At 40.5% G+C, this 21412-nt stretch overlaps 2 protein-coding genes across 4 annotated transcripts; one reads left to right on the top strand and one right to left on the bottom strand.

Annotated features, from left to right (window-relative positions):
* The first annotated feature begins 1807 nt into the window (after positions 1-1807).
* Positions 1808-16102, top strand: med24 (mediator complex subunit 24). Of its 2 annotated transcripts, none has more exons than XM_033612299.2 (26): positions 1808-1923; positions 2244-2374; positions 2487-2569; positions 2672-2710; positions 2799-2872; positions 3780-4003; positions 4309-4420; positions 4568-4718; positions 5059-5172; positions 5585-5638; positions 5750-5832; positions 5960-6046; positions 6305-6404; positions 6578-6720; positions 6913-6950; positions 7064-7146; positions 7403-7581; positions 8955-9054; positions 9472-9647; positions 9731-9995; positions 11125-11306; positions 11395-11488; positions 13079-13178; positions 14639-14719; positions 15164-15312; positions 15714-16102. In XM_033612299.2, the coding sequence occupies exons 2-26, from the start codon at positions 2245-2247 to the stop codon at positions 15828-15830; spliced, it is 2958 nt and encodes a 985-aa protein (XP_033468190.1). In that variant the 5' UTR covers positions 1808-1923; position 2244; the 3' UTR covers positions 15831-16102. The 2 variants fall into 2 exon arrangements, with proteins under 2 accessions (XP_033468190.1, XP_033468189.1); XM_033612298.2 differs by having other exon boundaries at positions 6293-6404.
* A 458-nt stretch (positions 16103-16560) lies between these two features.
* Positions 16561-20037, bottom strand: csf3a (colony stimulating factor 3 (granulocyte) a). Of its 2 annotated transcripts, none has more exons than XM_033611031.2 (5): positions 19978-20037; positions 19345-19517; positions 17633-17740; positions 17399-17539; positions 16561-17313 (listed from the first exon to the last, which is right to left on the bottom strand). In XM_033611031.2, exons 1-5 carry the CDS (start codon positions 19991-19993, stop codon positions 17122-17124), a joined length of 630 nt encoding a protein of 209 aa, XP_033466922.1. In that variant the 5' UTR covers positions 19994-20037; the 3' UTR covers positions 16561-17121. The 2 variants fall into 2 exon arrangements, with proteins under 2 accessions (XP_033466922.1, XP_033466924.2); XM_033611033.2 differs by lacking the exon at positions 19978-20037 and adding an exon at positions 19861-19969.
* Positions 20038-21412: the final 1375 nt, after the last annotated feature.

The raw sequence follows: 21412 nt of genomic DNA, 5'->3' as shown, positions 1-21412 counted from the left end.
AGATGACACGCCGACAGTATCATGCATCCCTAACACATACTTTATATGACCCACCACACAATATTGGTTAATCAAGCAAGATCGCTTTGCATATTCTTCTTCCACCTCACAATGGCAGGATTGTCATACAGTTTGTAGACATGAATCAAGTACGAACTAGGCAGGCGGAACTGTTTACATACAGATGGTAAACAAATGGTAACCTTGCAGCAGACATGTCCTGCTTGGTACCTGACATGGCCACAACAAAAAAGTGTCCAATCCACAGCACTTTCAGGAGTGGTGGAAAGTTGAATACTTTCCAATGAAAGATCAAACACTTGCATTTGTCTCATTTGTTTGTGATTTTTTTTTAATACATATTTCTTTAATAACCCATATGACACGTGAAGTAGCTGTGTCCAAGATATGTTCACATTATCTAATCTGGCCCCCATTCAAAAAAAAGTGTGGACGTCCCTGCTTTTTTTTTAATGATTAACCTTTAATTGCTTTTTCAGCATTCGAACGAACAGTGCATTACAGATGTACAAATAACATTCAAAATTAAAGGAAAAATAATAACAAGGAAAAAAGAAAAGGATGTGTACATTCTTGTGGGAATTGTGTAGCACAGGCTATCATGCAACATCTATACCACATCATATTGCGTCCTATTTTCTTCCACTTAGGATAAACACATTAATGCACACAGAGCAAGGATAGGACCCAGAGATATCAACTGACACGTTTATCATCTTTACCGATCATCTCCAGATAGGGACCCCAAATATTTCTGAAACATTTACACTATCAATAACTTTGTGAATAAGCTGCTCAAAAGAAACTATCCTCGCTAGCTCATCACTCCATTCTTTGAGACTGATTTTCTCTTTAGAACCATGTCTCAGCACTATCCTAGTTTCACCCAGGAACATACTTCTGAGGAAAGGTTAGTCTCCTTTAGTAAGATGCACAATATACATAATGCTGGACCCTCAATGAGGTTTGTTTCAGGTATATTGTGAATACATTTGACAATAGCACCTTTTCCCACATGCTGGGACGTTGATGTTGCATCTCCAACAGCTACCATTCTTCCTAAGCCCCAGCCTTAAGACATCAATTCCTATGTATTATTCTAAATTAGATTATGTCTATATGTCTTGGGCTATTAGTACCACAACTGTACTGCTTTTGTCCAAGCTTCCCTGTTGATAAACACTCCTTTTCCCATGTACGTTAAACCCCTCATAGTTTGGGGACTGATGTTTTCTGAGCTCACTGTAAAACCTAGATGGACAGCCCCTGCTTTAAGGTAACAAGCATTTTTTTTTTTTTACTTTTTATGACAAAAATACTTCTTCTTTTTTTTAACCAAATGGCATTATAATGTGTACCACACAAGGTTAACCCTACCTTAGAGTAAGACTTGATATACTTTTTTGTCTGAAGGTAGCTAAGTTGGCTAAGTCACTGTTACAATGGCTTCCCTTAGTAAAATTAACTATGTTGCTAACGTGTGTTGGCTAACTGTCAGTTTAGCTAAAAAAAAGTGCCAGACTTGATAATAAATAATGTTAAGTTTTAAATATCCCGCCAGTTTGTCCAGCGTTTCGTTTGTAACTTCTAGGTTTAATGGACGATACGTTTTTGCATTGAGTTTACCTCTCTTTTTGACTTTGTGTCGAGCTTTGACTCTTACCTTTGTAAAGTGCGCCATCTTGTGATTATCTTAGGTCTTCACCATAGACTGTGGTCATCACTGTGTTGAGCAGCGAGTGCTTGCTCTCTGGCCAATCCGCGGGAAGAATACTGATACGTCATGAGATCAACCAATGAACGCTTATGTCTTTCTCAACGAAAATGGCGTCTGTTATACTGTGAAGCGGAGGAGCTACAAACAACGCTATCTTTTATGTATTGAAAAGCTGAAAAAGTCAGGTAAGCATCACATTTATTGATAACGCAGTGCGACTGAGTTTTTTATTTTTCCACTGTGGCATTCGTGGGTTTTTGCACGCAATAATTAAGGCAACTTTATTATTATTTAGTAACGTGAGTTAATTAAGTGACAGCGGCAGCTAACGGCTAACATCAACCAGCCAAATAATGAATAAAACGTCAGTCATCGCAAGCTAAACGGAGTGGTATCATGTATAAAATATACCACGAATAGTTTTAATGGCTGTGTCTTGAAAATTTCGTATTTTTTTCTGTATTTCTCAGTAGCTCTTAATATTATGTGTGGTCGTTTCTCGCAGGATGAAGGTGGTCAATCTGAAGCAAGCTATTCTACAGGCATGGAAGGAAAGATGGAGTGACTACCAGTGGGCTATTAACATCAAGAAAAACTTTCCAAAGGGAGCAACATGGGACTACCTTAACCTAGCAGGTTAGAGGAATAACTGTGAAGTTTCCTAGCTATCATGTTTATTGTCTGCCTTTACTTCAAGTGTCTTATTGTCATTTCTGTAGTGGATTTAAATGCTGCTTTTGTATTCCAGAGGCCCTGATGGAGCAGGCGATGATTGGTCCCTCTCCTAACCCCCTTATTTTGTCTTACCTGAAATATGCTATAAGCTCCCAGGTGAGAGAAAAATCGTGCAATGAAAATGGTGTGACTGAACAGTGTATCAAACAGTACTGGTGTCAATATGCAAGTTGTGAACGTTACCCTCTCTCTCCTTAGATGGTGTCTTATTCCAGTGTGCTGACAGCCCTCAGCAAGGTAAGTTGTACCTCCAAGAAAATAACTGCATCATGCAGTTTGCTGTTAAACAGGAGAGGGTTTCATGAGTGTGTCTCTTCTTTGATAGTTTGATGACTTCTCTCGGGAGCTGTGTGTCAAATCACTGTTGGACATAATGGACATGTTTTGCCATCGTCTCAGGTATGTAAAACTAGCTGTGACAGTGTTGACGTTCTTAATCAGTGTACTTTCTTTTACCCTCGTTAGTATTAACTGTGTAAAAAGACTACAATATATTTGTCACAATACTGGGTCATTGGGTGGCATGGTGGAGCAGTGGTTAGCATTGTTGCCTCACAGCAAGAGGGTTCCTGGTTTGAACCCAGGGTGGGGGAGCCCTTCTGTGAGGAGTTTGCTTGTTCTCCCCGTGTCAGCATGGGTTTTCTCCGAGTGCTACAGCTTCCCCCCACAGTCCAAAGACATGCAGGTTAATTGGGGACTCTAAATTGGCTGTAGGTGTGAATGGGAACGTGAATGGTTGTCTGTCTCTATGTGTCAGCCCTGTGATAGTCTGGTGACCAGGGTGTACCCCGTACATAACTTACGGTCAACCATAACTCTGTATTATTATCTCCAGTACATTGGAACAAGCACCTGTGGTCACTGATTGCATACTAACCATTAACAAATGTGCTGAATGAGCTATGCAGGTTATGTTTTATGAAGCTGAGAATGTTTGTGAAATGAAGAGGTTATTGTTTATTCATTTCTTGTTTAGACAATTGTAATGCTGATGACTCAAAACTCACTCAGATAACCTGCAATCCATCCAGAATGCTGCTGCTAAGGCTTTGATTAGTTCCAGAAGAAGTGATATTTAATTTAATACCAAGATCAGCCTTGTTTCACAAATTATCATTTAGTTATTACATTTTACTCGTTTCCTTTGAAACAACCATTAGCTACAGATGCATACATTAATTCTGTAACTGCTGCTTACCTACATGTTTGCTTAGTAAGATAAATGTTTATTTGGTTTGGAAAGGCCACAAGTTTCTTCTAATTTAATCCAACTCTGACTCACTGCCTCTCATCTCTGGCTGTGAAGCTGTCACGGGAAAGCAGAGGAATGCATCGGGCTGTGTCGGGCTCTGCTGGGAGTGGTAGTGTGGCTGCTGCAGGGCTGCGCCTGGTACTGTGAGAAGCTGAGAGAACTGGGTCCATCTCCCAGCACAGAGGCCAGTCTGAGAGCCTGCCAGGAGAGGCTTCACAATCTGATGAGCAGCACCAAGAACAGAGCCCTGGTCCACATCGCTCGGCTGGAGGAACAAGGTGATATCATTGCGTGTGTGCGCATGCGTTTACATAGGATTGTGATTGTGGTTCTTTGCTGCCAAAGCTACATGAAAGCAATTTATAAACTTGAAGTGACATTAAATGGAGTTTACTCCACTCATCCACTGGGTGTAATTGGGAACATAACAACTATCATCTATTTTTAGAAGTCTAAAGATTTGATGTTTAAAAAAAAAAAACAGTCTTAAACGTAGAAAAAAATCAGTTTCAGTCAAATCTCTTTTTGCACAATTGTTCAGTGTCAGACATCTCAATGTGTTTCTGCTGCTATTCCTCCACAGGTTCCTGGAGCAATGTAGAGCAATCAGTGCTGAAAGTGACTGAGGGCCTCAGCAGCGTACCCAACTCGACACTGAGAACTAAATTAGAGGAGAGCTTGTCACTAGTAAAAGGGTAAAGATTTCTCTCTCATTCCTAAATATTGAATACACAGATTTATTAACCTTTGATGTGATGCTGCTTAGCCTGGACATTGCAATCGGTTTATTTACAGAACATCACAATCACTCTTGGCATGCTAACTCTTCTCTCTTTCTTCAGTATTCCCCTGATGCTGTCCGAGCAGAGTGACCCCACAGTCCACGCCTCCTTCCCTTCAGTCCACGCTTTTATCATGCTGGAGGGGACCATGAATCTGACAGGGGAGACACAGCCACTAGTGGAGCAACTGATGATGATCAAGAGAATGCAGGTGAACATTTAGTTGCATAGAAATATAATGTTAAATCAGCCTTAAACTACCAGGGAAAAGAAAGTGCTTTTTATACCTAGAAAGTCATAATGAGGGCAGTAAATTGTACACAGTAAGGTGATGTTTATATCAGAGTGGACAGTGTGGTGTGTCTTACTAATTATTAAAAAAGGGACAGGAGAAGTTAAAGACCAATCTAAAGAGCCCAATTTTTTCTGCTGAAGGAAGCATTTGTTTTTCAATGTGGAGTTATTTTTTTGTCTTTACTTTGTCCTTGAATATCCTCGAATTAAAGCACAAGTCATAATTAGACTGCTGTCAAATTGTTTGTCCTCCACAGCGAATCCCTGCTCCTCTTTTTGTCCTGGAGATCTGGAAGGCCTGCTTCACTGGCCTCATCGAGTCACCAGAGGGCACAGAGGAGCTCAAATGGACTGCCTTCACATTCCTCAAGGTAAGATCTATTGCAAAGATCAGGCCATGTATCTGCTTGTGATCTGCCTCTGTCAATTTTTCACTCATTAGCCTGAGTGTTTACTGTCCTTTTGATTTAAAATTAATGTCAAAAGTCAGGTTTGATTTTGACTGAAGTTTAAACTTAATTTGTTTTTTTGTTTCCTCTTTGAAGTTAGTGTTGTCAGTATTATTTGCTTATTTCTAGTCTTATGTAGACTCTTCTTTGTCTAGTGTTTCACTTTATTCTGAGCTTTCTGTCCACTAGACCGTCATTAGGGCATACATCATACATACATACACCTTCATATGAACATACTGTATGCAACAGTGATGGAATCTGTGTTATCATATCTGTGCAAATACAACTCAACCACACCTAAAGGGATTCCTTTCTCGTTTCTTTATGCCAGATCCCACAAGTTCTGCTCCGACTAAAGAAATATCCTCAGGGTGACAAAGGACAGGTATAACATTTGCCTCACTGATGTCTTTTGAACAAATAAACACAGACACAATCATGAGCATTTATTACGGCTACCTGTCACTTGTAAAAACATGGCAAATGTATTTTTCAGGACTTCATGGACGATGTGAATATTGCATTCCAGTATTTACTCAAGCTCACCCCACTACTGGACAAAGCTGATCAGAGATGCAAGTAAGTGCTCCAAAGTCTCACCACATCCATCCTCACTGCCTGTAATCTCATTCCAAGACATTCTAGATAAGGACGCCGGCTAAATGCCTGGTAAGCCTCACCAGTTTTCTTGTCTTTCTTTACATAGTTGTGACTGCCTTGGCATGCTCCTGCAGGAGTGTAACAAGCTCGGCCTGCTGTCAGATTCAAATACAGCCTGCCTCACTGCAAAACGGTACGGGTTCCAGTCTCACAATGAACACGTGTGATGCAGAGCATTTCAGGACAGTGTGAAGAATTAAGTCCTGTTTTATGTCCTTTTTCTTTATTTTCTGAGCTCTTTTGGTTAATATGGTCATGGATGAAGTTCACCATATTCACACAGTACACCATATCCCATATCCCCCAACCCTTCCTCCCCATCTCTGTGTCTCCTTTGCCTATCCCTGCCGGTCCCTCTCCCTTTGCAAATTTGATTCAGGACTGAGGACAGGGAGTTCGCCCCGAGGTTAAAGACTGCAGAAAATGCTAACATCCAGCCCAACCCGGGTCTGATCCTGCGAGCTGAGCCCACTGTCACCAATATTCTCAAGGTAGAGCACCATAAGCTGATCTAAACTGGGCAGGGCATTGGCTCATGGTTAATGGTCTGGTTTTTACTAAGTAATGTCTAGAATCGGAACAGGAAAGAAGATGCCTGAAAGTATCTGACAAGTGTCTTAACAAATGTGACACGTGATGTAACTCTTCCTTTCTCACTCATTAGACAGTAGATGCCGACCACTCCAAGTCCCCTGAGGGCCTTTTGGGGGTCCTGGGACACATGTTGTCTGGAAAGAGCCTAGATCTTCTCTTAGCAGCAGCAGCAGCCACTGGAAAACTCAAATCCTTTGCCCGCAAGTTCATTAAGTGAGTCCGTGCAAAACAGTGAAGACAAAGTGTCCTCTTACTCAGCAAAGTCGTGGTTCACATAAAAATGACTTGCATACTAATTTATAACAATATTTTAAAGGGTGGAAACTCCAGTCGACATATGAAGTGGATATTTAACAAGATGTTTCAAATCTTGTAACATGTTTTTTTTTATATTATTTGTTCTAGGCTCAATGAGTTTCCGAAGCACATCAGCGGCGAAGGATGTGAGTTCAAACACATGAGTGACATGTTCCAATGTGGGAATTTCTCTCCTTATTGACATATTATTTATTAAATGAGATACTAACACTGAGGATTTTCCCCTCCTCTCCTTCAGCCAAGTCTGCGTCAGTGCGGGCTCTGCTCTTCGACATCTCCTTCCTCATGCTCTGCCATGTGGTGCAGACGTACGGCTCTGAGGTTAGTCCATGGCAGTTACAGGTCGTCAGAAAGAGTGTAAAGATGTTAATGGGTACAGTGTTCGGTGTGGATTTTTTACGGCTTATCAGCCTGCTCTTTCAGCGTAAGGCCACAAGAGGTCCAGAGAGGGCTGTGAACTAACATTGTCTGAAGCATCTCTGCTTGCTGATCACATCCACGTCATTTGTTCATTTTGGTCAGTTAAGCCTAAACTGATTCATACAGCATAAACCTACCCCGTGTCTCTCCTTCCCAGGTGATTCTTTCTGACCCCAGCCCTTCCGGGGAGACGCCCTTCTTTGAAACATGGCTGCAGACATGTATGCCTGAAGAGGGCAAGACTCTGAACCCAGACCACCCCTGCTTCAGACCAGAGCCTGGCAAAGTGGAGAGCCTAGTCACCCTGCTGAACAACTCCTCAGAGATGAAGCTAGTGTAAGTCACAGACTAATCTCTAATTTAAGAGTTGTTATTTTGCATGCTTTATCCCGTTCACTGTCAGTCACTCAACATACCTTACCTCACTGATGACTGTTTTCTAAGGTTACCAGTGTTCTGTAAGAGGGTTCCCTCCCCTTCAGACCATCTGTATCCATTCATTTCAATTTGCACATCCTTACAACAGCAACACTTTACATGCTAACTAGGGTGACCTGTATTTATAGAATATAAATGTTTCATAAATGGTTTAGGACACAATATAATGTAGTTGCAAGCAGAAATTTCTTTTTAATAATGTATTTGTCAACTGTAATTCCCCCTGTGGGCACCCATAACTGGAGGCCAGTGTATAAACAGAAACTAAATGACAATACAGTAAAACACAGTCGCGGTAATATAAAATATGACTTTATGGAGGAAATCATAACACTGCATTATAGTATGTCATAAATCATTAGTTAATTAGTTATTTGACTGTATGTCACAGATGTGTGAGCATAGAAATAGAATGAGAGTAGAACAGACATTGAACTGTTTGCCGTGGTCATTTAACTAGTTCAAAAATAATGCCAATTGTTAGTTGTTATAGTGACAACACACATCTTAAAGTGCGTAATTTGTGAGTACCGCACAGACTAAGCTGACATTTTTCCTTTTGTCTCTTGTTGATGCTCATCATGTAGCCTGGGCCTAAAGTCACACTCATACTGTAATTACCAACATCTGTGTGTCTTGGTGTGTTACCAAGCCAATGGTCAAAACTCAACTGAAATCTCACCGACATCTGAGATTAGAGACATGGATGACAAGGCCAAACATGACTTTCAAATAGAATTATGAAGCAGTTAAATCCAGCAAGCCATTATTCCTCATTAGCAGCAAGGCAACGGAGATAGCACCCAAAAGAGCCCTCTCCATGCTGCTACTTCTCCACTGGTTGTTTGGTCTTTACTGCAAGTTGGTTTATATGGAATATACCCCTCTACAAAGATCACAGTTATTTCTAATGGCAACGGTACTTGTAAAGATGGCAGCCGCTCTGGCCATTCTGCTATATTGATTTGAATGGGATTGTATATTCTATTTTCATTCTATTTCTACATGTCAAAGCGAAACCACAGTTTCTCAGGCCTCAGTGCTGCTTTTGATGCTTATTTTAATGTATTGATCATTTAGTAAGCACTGCTTTAGACTGGTATCATTGTTTTCTGGAAATTAGGAGTATACATATGAATTCTAGACAGAACATCAAGTGTAGTAATGACTTGCAGAGTATGTTAGTGTTTCATCTTATTCACATGTTAGGTATTTTTTGTATTGAATGCTCTAAATATGGAACTTCCTCTGACGTTTATCCCTTTTGACAGTCAGGTGAAATGGCATGAAATCTGCCTCAGCACGCCAGCAGCCATCTTGGAAGTTCTGAATGCGTGGGAGAACGGTGTTCTCTCTGTGGAGGCAGTACAGGTCTGTTTAGCTTTAATGTTCTTACTCATTTTTTTTCTGTGCATTAAGCAACTATTTTGTACGATTTCCCGAGTATCACATGGTGCTTGGGCAGTGTCAGTCCCCTCCCTAACTACTAATAAACACTACATGTCTGAAGGTTTTGTTTCTCCTACTTTTTCAGTTTGACTTATTACTCAAGTGATTATGACGTATTCTGTGGAAACTGACGAGTAAGAATGTGTAAGAATTTGCAACAGCAGTGACGTCCTGATGTCCTATATATGTTCCCCTATTCATTCAAGTTTTCAAATCACGAAATGTGGAAGGAGGCAGTTTCAGTCAGAATCCTCCTTAACTTGACAGTATCCTGCATTCTTCTAACCACATCCTTCCTCTTTTCTTGCTACTGCTATCTATCTCTCTCTCTGAGGGCAGAAGATCACTGACAACATCAAGGGGAAGGTCTGCAGTATGGCAATCTGCGCAGTTGCCTGGCTGGTTGCCCATGTCAGGATGCTGGGGAGGGATGAGAGGGAGAAGCCCCAAACTATGATCCGACAGCTTGTGACCCCGCTGTATGGGGAGAACACCCTGCAGTTTTACAATGAACGGTACAAACAACTAAGACACACACTTATACTTCACAACTTTAGCACCATTAATACATGGATTAAATATTATGTCCTCTCCCCAGCGTAATCATTATGAGTTCCATCATGGAGCACATGTGCGCCGACGTCTTCCAGCAAACGGCCGCGACCCTGCGCCCCCCAGTGGAGGGCCAGGAGCCGATCCCCTACCGCAACCTGCTTCCGGCCAAAGACCCCATCCACATGGCCCTCAGCAAGCAGTTCCAGGTGGTGCTGCGCAAAGGCTGGGTGGACAGCCGGGCCCTGCATCTGTTTGAGAGTCTTCTCAACATGGGAGGGGTCTTCTGGTTCACCAACAATTTAGTCAAGGTGGGATCACCAAGGCAAGATGGGAATAGCTTAAAGATCTATATCAGCGACACACTGTATTTAAAGGCTGCCACTAATGATTATTTTCATTATCAGCTAAGCTAAGGTTATCTGAAAGTCACACAATAACAAGAACAAACTAAACGATTGAGGCGGTGGTAGACCAGCAACTTCAGTGTTCTGTGAAGCAAAATTACTGTTTTTGGAGACTGGTGCCTTTTAAAGAGAGCAATATGAAGCCCTCATTTCTCTGTCAGAAAGGGCTGTCTGACAGCAAGATAAAATATTCTAAATAAAGCCCATTTTCAAAATCCATACATGTTTTTTTCTGTGGTCTATGACAGTCCAAAAATATTGGTAAACATCAACATCAACAACTTAATCTCAAAACTCAAAATGTCATCACAAGTTTGAGACTGTCTTCTCTGGTTTCTGGCTTTGAGAGAGTATAGTTCATGTTCACAAATATTGATTGAACTAACCTCGGTCATAAAAATACCAAATTTGAAATCTTAGTTTAGGTTGTGTTCTCTTTTAAACTGATAATGATTTTTTTGTGGCTGAAATATATATTTTGTTGCTGCCCCCGTCTACAGCAGTACATTGTCTAGCTTTCATGGCAGTACACCTGCCTGCTTCTCCAAACTGGTGATGGCAGCCAACTGCCATCTACAGTAGCTAATACACTGACTGTGGATAAGTATCACGTACAACCCCAATTTAGATCCGACCCAACTTACTATCAGGGCTCTAACCTACATCACTGCACGGAGAGGAATGCAGATGGAGTTGGCCTTTAATACAAAAGTCTTGCTTTGTCCGGCCAACAGTGGAAAATTCTGATATATTAGGTTACTGTAATATAAGGCAAGGAAAAGGAGGAAAATGTCATGTTTTAGAACCAGGAGCCATCGAATGTTGGCCATTTTTATTTGAAAAGTGGCCTAAATGTTTCACCAATTATCAAAATACTGCAGCTGTCGAATAATTTCCTGTTTATCAATTCATCAGTTAATTGACTGGGACCCTTTTTGAGATGATGAAAACTAAATCTTGTGGTACCAAAGCCCCATGCAGAGACCTTATCTAAAGTATGGCCAACACTCGCATTTGCTGCGTCTTTTTTCAGGAGCTGCTGAAGGAGACTCGACAGGAGTGGGCCGACCGGGTGGTGGAGTTACTCTACAGCATCTTCTGCCTGGACACTCAGCAGATCACCCTCACCCTGCTGGGCACCATACTTCCTGACCTGCTCACAGACTCCGCCCACTGGCACAGCCTGGCAGACCCACCTGGAAAGGCACTGGCCAAGTGAGAGAAACTCAGTTACTTTGATGTGATGGTGGTAGTGGTGTTTTGGAATTATGGTGTTAACTTCACTCTCCTGATAACTCCCTAGGCTGTCTGTGTGGTGCGCACTCAGCTCTTACTCCTCTCACCACAAGGGCCCGTTCTCAGCTCGTCAACGCAAAAGGCAGCGAGAAGACATTGAGGTAAAACAGTCACACAAGGTCATGTACAGACGTGCTCAGACTTGTTGGTGCCCTTACAGCTCATTCATATAATGTTTCATTCCACCTGAAGAGTCATACATTTTAAAGCTATTTTGTCATGTGTACTTGGATTCCTTTGGTATGTCACTGAATAAAGCAAAGAAGCTCTGAAAATTGATGAATTATTAGTTATTCTTCAAAGATATTCTAAAATGATCTGGACTCAATTGTTGGTACCCCTTAGAAAAAAATATTAACAATTGTATTATAGGGATATTTCAAACTAAATAGTTTGTTTAATTCGAATCAAACGTCTCCAACCAAGTCAGCCTATTGAAATGGAGAAAGGTTGTCATATGCTGTTTGGTATCATCATACGCACCACACTTAACATTGATCAGAAAAAGCAAAGGAGAGAGTTGTATAGCCTATCCCAGCTGACATTAGGCGAGAGGCGGGGTACACCCTGGATATGAACCGGGAACCCTCTTGCTGTGAGGTGACAATGCTAACCACAGCTGCCCTCAAGGAAGACTGCCAAGAAATATAAGATGAACTCCAAGATCGAGATACAACTGTTTTAGATTGCACCATCTGTTGCCTTTAAGGCGAAAGTAGTCTCCCTGTAAGAAGACCAGGGAGGGCTCCTCTAATAAAAGTAAAACATTAAAAATAAAGCCAGATTGGGATTTGCTGAAATGCATATTGACAAACCCCAGTCCTTCCAGGAGAATGTCCTTTGCACAGATGAGTCATAACTGGAGCTTTTTGGCAAGTCACAGCAGCTGTATGTTCACAGACCAAAAAAAGGAAGCTTTTAAAGAAAACAGCATACCTACAGTGAAACAATGGAGGTGGCTCGGTCAAATTTCGGGGCTGCTTTGCTGCGCCTGGCACAGGGTGCCTTGAATCTGTTTAGGGCACAATGGAATCTCATGACTATCAAGGCGCTCTGGAGCGAAACGTACTGCCCAGTGTCAGAAAGCTCTGTTTCAGTCACAGGTCATGGGTCCTTTAACAGGATAATGACCCAAGAATGGAAAAGAACACAATATTGGACTTTTCAGATGTGGCCTTCTCTGTGCTCTTATCTGAATCCTATTAAACATCTGTTGAAATAGCTAAACCTTGTAGTCTGTAGAAGGTGGCACCTATCAAATCTGAGACAGCTGGAGCAGGTAGCTCAAGACCTGCTCGTTAACAGGTGCAGAGAGCTGTGAGAGCTACAGAAGTTTGATTGCAGTGATTTCCTCTAAAGGTTGTGCAAAAAAAAAAAATTGGTCCTGTCCTGTCATTTTTGTCCATGCCATTTTTATTGGTTTTATTATTTAAAATATTATTTTGAACAAAAAAACAAAAAACAAAATCAGATGTATGATGTCTGTTGAATGTGGAATTACTTTCATCAGTTTAAAATTATCTCTGAGAAAACTGCATTCTTTGCTTTTTGTGAAGGAGTACCAACAAACTTGAGCACATCTACTGTATATGAATCATAAGGGGAGCATATGAAAATGCAGTTTTCATCGTTAGAAACTGACATGTTTAAGTGTGTGAATACTGTAGAGTAACATTTATTATTGGTCGCAGGACTACAACAGCCTCTTTCCTTTGGATGACACACAACCCTCTAAACTCATGCGCCTGCTCAGCTCCAACGAGGATGAACCTGCTGCCCTTTCCAGTCCAGGTCAGTCTATTAATGCCTGGGTTTTAATACACGGTTGAATTATAAAGCCTGTGGCCTTTCCGTCAAATGTCTGTCAGTCTGAGCCGGGGATTATGCAAATACCAGGCAGTTTTCAAAAGCAAACTGACTTTCTAAGACCCTGTTACCAGCAAGTTGCATCTTGAAAGCCCTTTTACTGAAACCAGAAAAGCATAAATAAGCTTAGCTTCATAAAGTGTCTCTACAATAATTATCCGTTGAGTGTCTTTCCCGTCGGCAGGTTCTGACTTGAGCACTGTCGACTAATGTGAGGTTTTTGCTGTATTCCATTCTGAACAAAAACGAAAGAGATTTTGAGAGCAAGAGTTCATGTTTTTGTTCATGCTTTAGTTCTTTATTTGTACATAAATAAAATAAAAGAAAAAAATATATAGTAACATGAGAAAATACACGGGTAGAATGACAGAAACCCCGAGGGCTTGTAACCTAACACTGAAATAATTACAGACAGCTGTATATGCTCATCGCCAATTTACAAACAGACAAATATTTTTGAAATATCTTTGAAAAAATAGGAAGAAAAGAATACAAATTCCAAACAGGAAATACTAGAGATAAAAAAATATATAAAATAAAATGAAGAATAAAGTAAAATAAAATGAAATAAATACATAAAAAGCAATAGTGGTGTCGTTCCAAACTACTCTTTTCATCCCCGTTATCAACTTGCATGATATAATGAGCCTTTGGGAATTGTCACTTTTTCACTCTAGCTACAGCCCCATAACAAAATCCTCAGTCAGGGTGTTGAAGATCAGTGTGTTTCATGACTCAGAAAAAAAAATATGAATGACCCACTTTGCGTGCAGTGAAAGACATCGACACTCAGGAAGTTTTTTTTTTCCTTTTTTTCTGTAACCCAAGGTCAGTTGAGTTCCACCCACTCCATTCACAGGGCATGTCTAGTCATGTCAGGACAAGTCATTTAGAAGCTGATCTTCCCATTAAAAAATAAATTTGGCTGGACATGTAACCAACCGCAATTGTACCTCTTAATTGTAGATTAAAAAGGTAGCTATTGGCATTTCTGTTTGTTTGTTTTTAACATAATTTTGAGTTATAGCAATATTAAGAAGAAGAAAATTGCCATTACTTTGGCGTGATATGATGTTAAAATGTGTTTTAATGTAAGGATAATAAAATATTACGTTCTTGAGAATCTTTAGAAGAAAATGAAATGTGTCTAACAAAGCTATTTTAGGAACCAAAGAGGATTATGCAAGACAGCAGTGGAGGGAAGCCCTTAAGACTTACACAACCTTTAGTCTAGATTGCACTTTACCATTCGCCAGTACTTCAATGTTAACTTCCTTGTTGTCAGTCTGTTGTTTTGTGTGTTTTTTTCCTTCTCATATGACAGTAAAAAAATGAAAACAAAACTTCAACTTTCCCTATTTCTCACGTCACGTTTTCTCTCATAGGAGACCGTTCGATGAGCACTTCCCTCTCTGCCTCCCAGCTCCACACTGTCAACATGCGAGACCCTCTCAACCGAGTCTTGGGTGAGAACTTGTCTGTGCTATGTGTCCACTTATACCCCTTTTCCAACAGATAAGCTCTGGTTCTTGAACCGGGTCTGTTCAGGACTCCGGGTACCTTGGTGCTATCTAGCAACTCAGCCCACGTTTCCATAATTTCAAGCAGAACCATGTTAATCAAGGACCATGCCTTGGTTCCAGCTAGAAACCAGCTTTTTTGGGTTCCAAACCAATTTATTTCTGGTTGAAATGCTCCAAACGTTTCAAAATTTGGTGCGGGAACCAGGATGGAACCCCTTTCCATGTCAGCAGAAAAGTGTATCACAGTCCCTTTTGCCTGCACCTTGCACAGGGGGATGTCGACCCTGTACGTCCCCTCTTACAATAACTGCTCATCGCCTTAGAAAAATGCCACGTGCAATTTATTTTAACCATGACAATCCATACCACCTCTTTTCTCCTCCTCAGCAAACCTCTTCCTCCTCATTTCCTCCATCTTGGGCTCCAAGATGGCGGGACCTCACACCCAGTTTGTGCAGAGCTTTATGGAGGAGTGCGTCGAGTGCCTGGAGCAGGGAAGTCGCGGAAGCATTCTGCAGTTCATGCCCTTTACAATGGTGAGTTATGAGCTGGGAGGGGAAGGGGAGTCAGGTGGAGATAAGAAAGGAGATGAGTGGTATGTTACATCAGACATTATTGGGAAAGGGTTTGGTATTTCTTCATAAACGTTGTGTTTGTTCTGGTGGCTGCACACATTTTTGAGGATTACGCGCTTTGGTGAAGAGAGTGAGAGAATCTAAGGGTCAGAATCCGATCCGTATCTGTATTTGCTCCCAGATAATAAAACAAGAACCAGATCAAGGGTCAAAGTTAAAGTTTATCATAGCCCAGTATCACAAAGGGCTGCACATGTAATACTTGCCTTTTCTTTGTGCCTTCAGCAACATGATGCCCATTGAACTGTTACTTAAGACTCAATATAGCCTGAAAAATAACAATTGTCTTTCTGTGCACGCAGGTTTCTGAGCTGGTGAAGCTGCCTGCTTTGGCCAAACCTAGAGTCGTCCTAGCGATCACTGATCTGACTCTGCCGCTGGGGAGGAGAGTAGCTGCCAAAGCAATCTCTGCCTTGTAAACTGTGGGTTACCTCAGTGCAAAATCAACCCTCCTCTGGCCCAGTGTCTCAGTGGGTGAAGTAGAGCTGACTAAACAACCCCAACATCATGTTTAACTTCTCTTGTGAGTAGCTCTGAACCTGGATGGCTCATCTATTTAAAGGGATTGTTCATTGGAAACACCATGTCTATAATCATGTCTCCGTAAACACTGTTTTGCTATTCTTTTTTATGTTCTTTTTCACTTAAAGAAATGTGTAAATAAGTTTTAAAATAAAAAACACACAATGAAGATCCCCCTTTCTGCTCAGTGACTTCCCTTTATTGTATGATTAAGATCATAATATAGTTACGTCACCTTTGGAAGTTACAATAACATGACATCTGACCGCGGTAATCGCAAACCCCTGATGATGATGGTGATCACATGCTCGCGAGGCAGCCACATGACACTACGTACAAGGGAATTCGCACCACCCTCCTGAGTGACAAAAGCTCGTGGTCATCAAGCAGTCATCCACCGCTTGCAACACTTCCTCAAGGAAATCTGTCTGGCGGTGTTGCAGAATTAACGACACTAACACTTCTATTTCACTTTTAGTTGTACTTCTCCATTACAGTATTAGCTTCACTGGAATTTTAGATGCAATTTCTATTAATGAGAGCATGCGTCAGTGTGACCCACTCCCGGTGCTCAATGTGTCATTATGCACAGTCATCGGCGAAAAGAAACGATTCCTTTTTCAGGAAAATGTTTTTTATTTTTATTGAAAAATCAAATGCAAACATACAGTACAGTGTTTTTTTTTCAATAAGATTCATACAAAAATAATTAGGTTCATTTAAACATTTTACAGAATGTATAGTTAGTCCTTAATGTGCCCCCAGTCCCCTAAAATGAGTGTTAACGGTTCAAAAATATCTCTGCTGACAGTGAGGAGATACTGAAAAGTAAGGCTCTGAACATTCTCTTTTGCTATACATTATTTTTCAATACACAGCTAAGTGACAAGGCAAGTATAAGCATAGTGTTTGAACAACTGACAATATAAGCATGTATTTTTGTCTGAGACAGGGGGGTTATTTCATTTTCTGTTAAAGCTGTAATAAAGAGAGGATCAAAGAGGACTGAGGGATATGAAGCTTTGTTAGCAAAAATAAACCCCCTTAATAAATAATACATATTCCATAAATAAATATAAATAGAAATACATATAAATAAATATAAGATAAATAAATAAATACCATAATAAAAACAACAGACTAAGATTTGTTTGGGACATTAACATAAAGCAGTATGGCACCTATAGGTCAGCTCTCTGTCTCCTCGTCGTTGCTCTGGTCCAGACTCCTCAGGCAGCGGACTGTGTCCTGCCCAAAAGACTGGAGCTGCACCAGTGTCAGGTGTGTTGCCACCTGAACCTCATATTCACCTGGTAGACGTAAAGCCATGGGCGTTGGTGAGGGCTGCACCGCAGTCTCTGCTTGGGCCATTTTCAGCATCTGCAAGGCACACAAACCAACATCACGACCGTGTCCACAAGTAAAGATCATTTTGTACTGACAGTGATTTAAAGTATTTAACTACCTTATTGATCTGAATGACGAGGTCTTTGATGTCAGCCAGCAGCTCAGTCACTTTGTCTTTGTTTGCCAACCGAGGAGAGACAGAAATCAGTAAGGCCCGGTGCAGCTGAAGACCCTCAGACATGCGTTTCAAACCGGTCTCCTAACAGGACAGAATAAAAGCAAACTGGTCAAATCGTCTGTTTTTTTTAAACCCTAATTCATACACTGAATTACTCCCCAGGTAGATGCTTACCAAAGTGAAGTTTTCTGACACAACTCTGAGCACAGGAGCAGAGGGGATGCCAATGGTGGATGCCATTATCACCAGCTTTGAATTTTCTGGGGAATTGAGTTGTAGTGTCTATGGTGGAGAGATAACAGAGTGGTTATTGAAAAAGACTGCAGGAAGCACACATTACCTTGATGTGTTTATAGGCCAATTTACTTAATGAAAAAAAAGCAGGGATGGCAGAAGTGCTCAGATCCTTAAGTAAAAGTAGTAAAACCCCAATGTAAAAGTCATGCAGTACAGATCAACTTTAGTATTAGATTAGATCTGATTAGAAAGCCACCACAACAATAACACAGACCATACATTCACTGTTAACAAATATATAACACCATAAAAAGCCATTTCAGACATAATTAAAAGCTGAAGTAGGCTTCATCTAAATCCATAAACATCCAAAAAACACTGACACATCCTGAGTCACTCACTGAATCAGCTTCTGAGTCAGTTTAAAATACTGTGTAATGGATGGCCTTTAATATCCAGAGCCATTTTAAGTTCGGGCCTACGAAGAAAATGTACTTAAAGTATCTCATTTCATAAGATCATTACGGCCTTTGTGTGTACTGTCTGACCTATAAAGTAAGTATACATGTTTACCATGTAACAGTACACATTTTAAGTTGCATAAAATATAAAATACTCCAGTACAAGTATCCCAAACTTGAATTTAAGTACAGTGACTAGTGCCAGTCAGTAAAAAAATAGATCTGGAAATAGATCCTCAGAATTTAGAGAGTGATGCTGGTCCATTTTAGCAGGTTTCATTACCGATTTAATGCATAATGAATACTGCAGGTCCTGTAACTACTCACTAATAATAATCCATCACATTATTTACAACTTCTCAAGATAAGCTATATTTTATTGTCCATAAGGGGAAATTTAGTTTGGGTGAAATGTGCCACACACAGTTGCAATCAACTGAACTCAGTATGTAGCCAACAACAAAGACACAGTAATAAATAATATACAACAAAGACTAAAAATGATATAATAATATAAAAAAATAAATTAAAATTGTATTTAATAATCAAAAAATTAAGAAAGTATAGCATGTACCTTGTGAGATAAAATATATAGATTAATAAGCACTGTAAAAACAAGAAAATAAACAGTGTGGGGTGTAACTAGTTACATGTAGGCTTAATTAAATAACTAAATTAATGGAATTATAATCAGTTACAGCTGCTGAGTCACAATCACATGTAGTCTTTACTGTAAAAGGTTTATATGTAGAATAAAACATTCATTCTGCTGCTTGGCATCTTCTTGCCTTCTTTTGGCAAAGACTATTTCCAGATATTATTTAGCTTTATAGCCCAGTTTTAAACATGTTTTAGAAAAGTAATCAAATGTAATCAGTTATATTACTTATTAACCTTCATTTTTAACAGTTGAACCAGGCATTTGTCGCCTATTACACTTTAAAGTAACCTCAACACTGCCCATACATAGAGCAGTGATTACAGCACAGCCATAGACATTAATGCATGACACAGCCTGTCAGACCAGTAGCGGGGGCACAGTGCTCCTTGATCATGCACAGGCCCATTTACGGGCTCACAGACAGACCTGCACTGATTCACCACCCGCAGCGTTAAAGCTCCGCCGAAGCCATATTAAACCAAAGCGAAGCCAGGCGAAAGCAGCTGGTTATCTACCGTGTCTCTCACCTCTGTGTGAATGCAGGATTTGTGCGTGTCGTTAATGGATTGCAAGATCTTCTCTATCAAGCTGCGGCTCCTCTGCACCAGCTCCTGAAACTGCGGAGCCTCAACAAGTGCGCGCGTCTCCGGCAGAGGTGCGCTGCGGGCGAAGGTGGCCATGTAGGAGTGGAAGGCGATAACTGCGACAAGAGAATAAAATCACAGCCGTCACCGTCGAGGCATCAAAAACAATCCTCTTTTGTACACCCAGCACAAAGTGTGTGTGCGTGTGTGTGAGTGTGAGGACAACAGGCAGGACAAAGCCTGTCTCTCTCCTCAGCAGCTCACTGGGCATGTCTCCCCTCAGGCTCAATAGCTGCATGAGTTGGGAATAGTCACTGTAATGTGAAACCCATGCCAAAAGTGACTACAGCAATTAAACACAGACAATATGACGAGTTAAAGTAATATGAAAGTAAAATAAAATACACGTTCTGCTCTAAAACAGGTCCAGATGCTGTAAAATCAACTTTGAAACAATACCAGTGAATCCACACACTACTAGTCCAATGCTTCCTCCAGAGTCTGAGCTGTGTCTGGGGGTGATCAGCAGAGGAAGAGAAAGCAGCATGTTTCAAACATTACCTCACCACTACTCACCAATCAGGATGTTCATGGCCTCTGTTGAGGAATGTCTTAAGTATTGACCTCAAGTGAACGCTATCCATGATTTATAGCACACTTAAGGTCTTATATATAGTATGGCCCTGTGGAGGGATTTCCCGTTTTTGTTCATTTTGAAGAAGTCTCACGATGACTGACAAGCTTCCACGAATTTCACATGTAAATTCACAAAGCCTTGTTTTTTTTTTTTTGTTTTTTTTTTGTTTTTTTAAGCCTGCCTGGATCCAAATTGCAGTAATTGATAATGATTATACATTGAATTTAAACATAATGTGGCTTTTCTGTTTTACTTTGACAATTTGTGTCTTAAAATTATAATCAGCCTTATTTTTTTATAGTATTTTTCACACAAAATCCACCTTAAAATGACTCAATATAAAAGTAAGTAGTAGTAAAAATTAACATTAATACAAATGAAATGTTTAAGTGTTTTAATGAAATACAAAAAAGAAAACTGTGAAAGTAGTTCAGGATGACTCTATCTATTTGCTATTATGCAATTACATTTTCAGCAGAAACCTCCAAAGTAACACAATTCAAGAGTTTTATTCCGGGAACTGGAATACCTTAATTAGTGGTTTTTTTACACTGATGTAACACAGCTTTTAGTTCCTGTATGAGTCCGGCCAATGGCACAAAACTGTCTCCAAATCATACATAACGGAGGTCTAGATGAAACAGGCATTTCCTCTCACAGCATAAGAGGGAAATGGAAATTGAAAGTGCTTAAAAGTTCAATTGTTTCTGAAATCTTGGTCTTTTGAGAGGATATTTTCCTTTACATGACTTGTGATGTCTGTGGTCATCCTGTGTGTTTACTGGCCATCGTGACTCGTCTCCAGTGGAACCCTGAGGCTTTCATCTTGCCATTAATAGGCTGGAAAGTTTGTCCTTACTGTACATGTGCACTCAGATGGAGGCTACACACACAGCTGGATTTCCTGTGCTGTAAACAATAGCCCACCTCAAACAAAACCTCAAACAAACAAACAAAAAAAATAGTATTATGACATTCAGATGGATTTTTAAATTGTGGTGCCTGTGGCAGCAGTTAGAGAGGTGTGAGTTTTGTCTTTTCTGAAGCGTTCTAGATGTACACAGGTGCCCACTGGTTCAGTGATTGTGGGTTCACCATAATTGATGTACAGTTACAGTATACTGGACCATGATAAGAGAAAACAACAAGGTTTGACAGATACAATAGTGCCATCTGGTGGAATTATGTGTCCCACAAAAGTGTGGTTGCACCCTGCAGAAAGTGTTTTGCTAGCATTTTATTCACAAATTTCTCAAAGCCGCTAAAGTGATATTTGATATTTATTTCGAACATGTAAAAAAAGACATTAACATACAAGCAATTGTCAGTGAATAGTCACTTTGGTTTACATATTTGAAAAGGAGAGGGAGGAAG

The sequence above is a fragment of the Epinephelus lanceolatus genome, chromosome 21, assembly GCF_041903045.1.
Source record: "Epinephelus lanceolatus isolate andai-2023 chromosome 21, ASM4190304v1, whole genome shotgun sequence".
NCBI classification, from domain to species: Eukaryota; Metazoa; Chordata; class Actinopteri; order Perciformes; family Serranidae; genus Epinephelus; species Epinephelus lanceolatus.
The sequence above is the reverse complement of the archived record's forward strand: the minus strand, read 5'-3'. Positions and strand labels throughout refer to the sequence as shown.

Bases quoted from the DNA above. Each gene is read 5' to 3' on its own strand.
- med24 (XM_033612298.2), top strand. From the start codon at position 2,245: ATGAAGGTGGTCAATCTGAAGCAAGCTATTCTACAGGCATGGAAGGAA. The intron at 6,405-6,577 runs GTAGAGCACCAT...CTCACTCATTAG, and splicing joins CTGTCACCAATATTCTCAAG to ACAGTAGATGCCGACCACTC. The intron at 15,313-15,713 runs GTGAGTTATGAG...CTGTGCACGCAG, and splicing joins AGTTCATGCCCTTTACAATG to GTTTCTGAGCTGGTGAAGCT.
- csf3a (XM_033611033.2), bottom strand. From the start codon at position 19,948: ATGCTGCTTTCTCTTCCTCTGCTGATCACCCCCAGACACAGCTCAGAC. The intron at 17,741-19,344 runs GTGAGAGACACG...TCTCCACCATAG, and splicing joins AATCCTGCATTCACACAGAG to ACACTACAACTCAATTCCCC. The intron at 17,314-17,398 runs GTAGTTAAATAC...TGTGCCTTGCAG, and splicing joins TCGTCATTCAGATCAATAAG to ATGCTGAAAATGGCCCAAGC.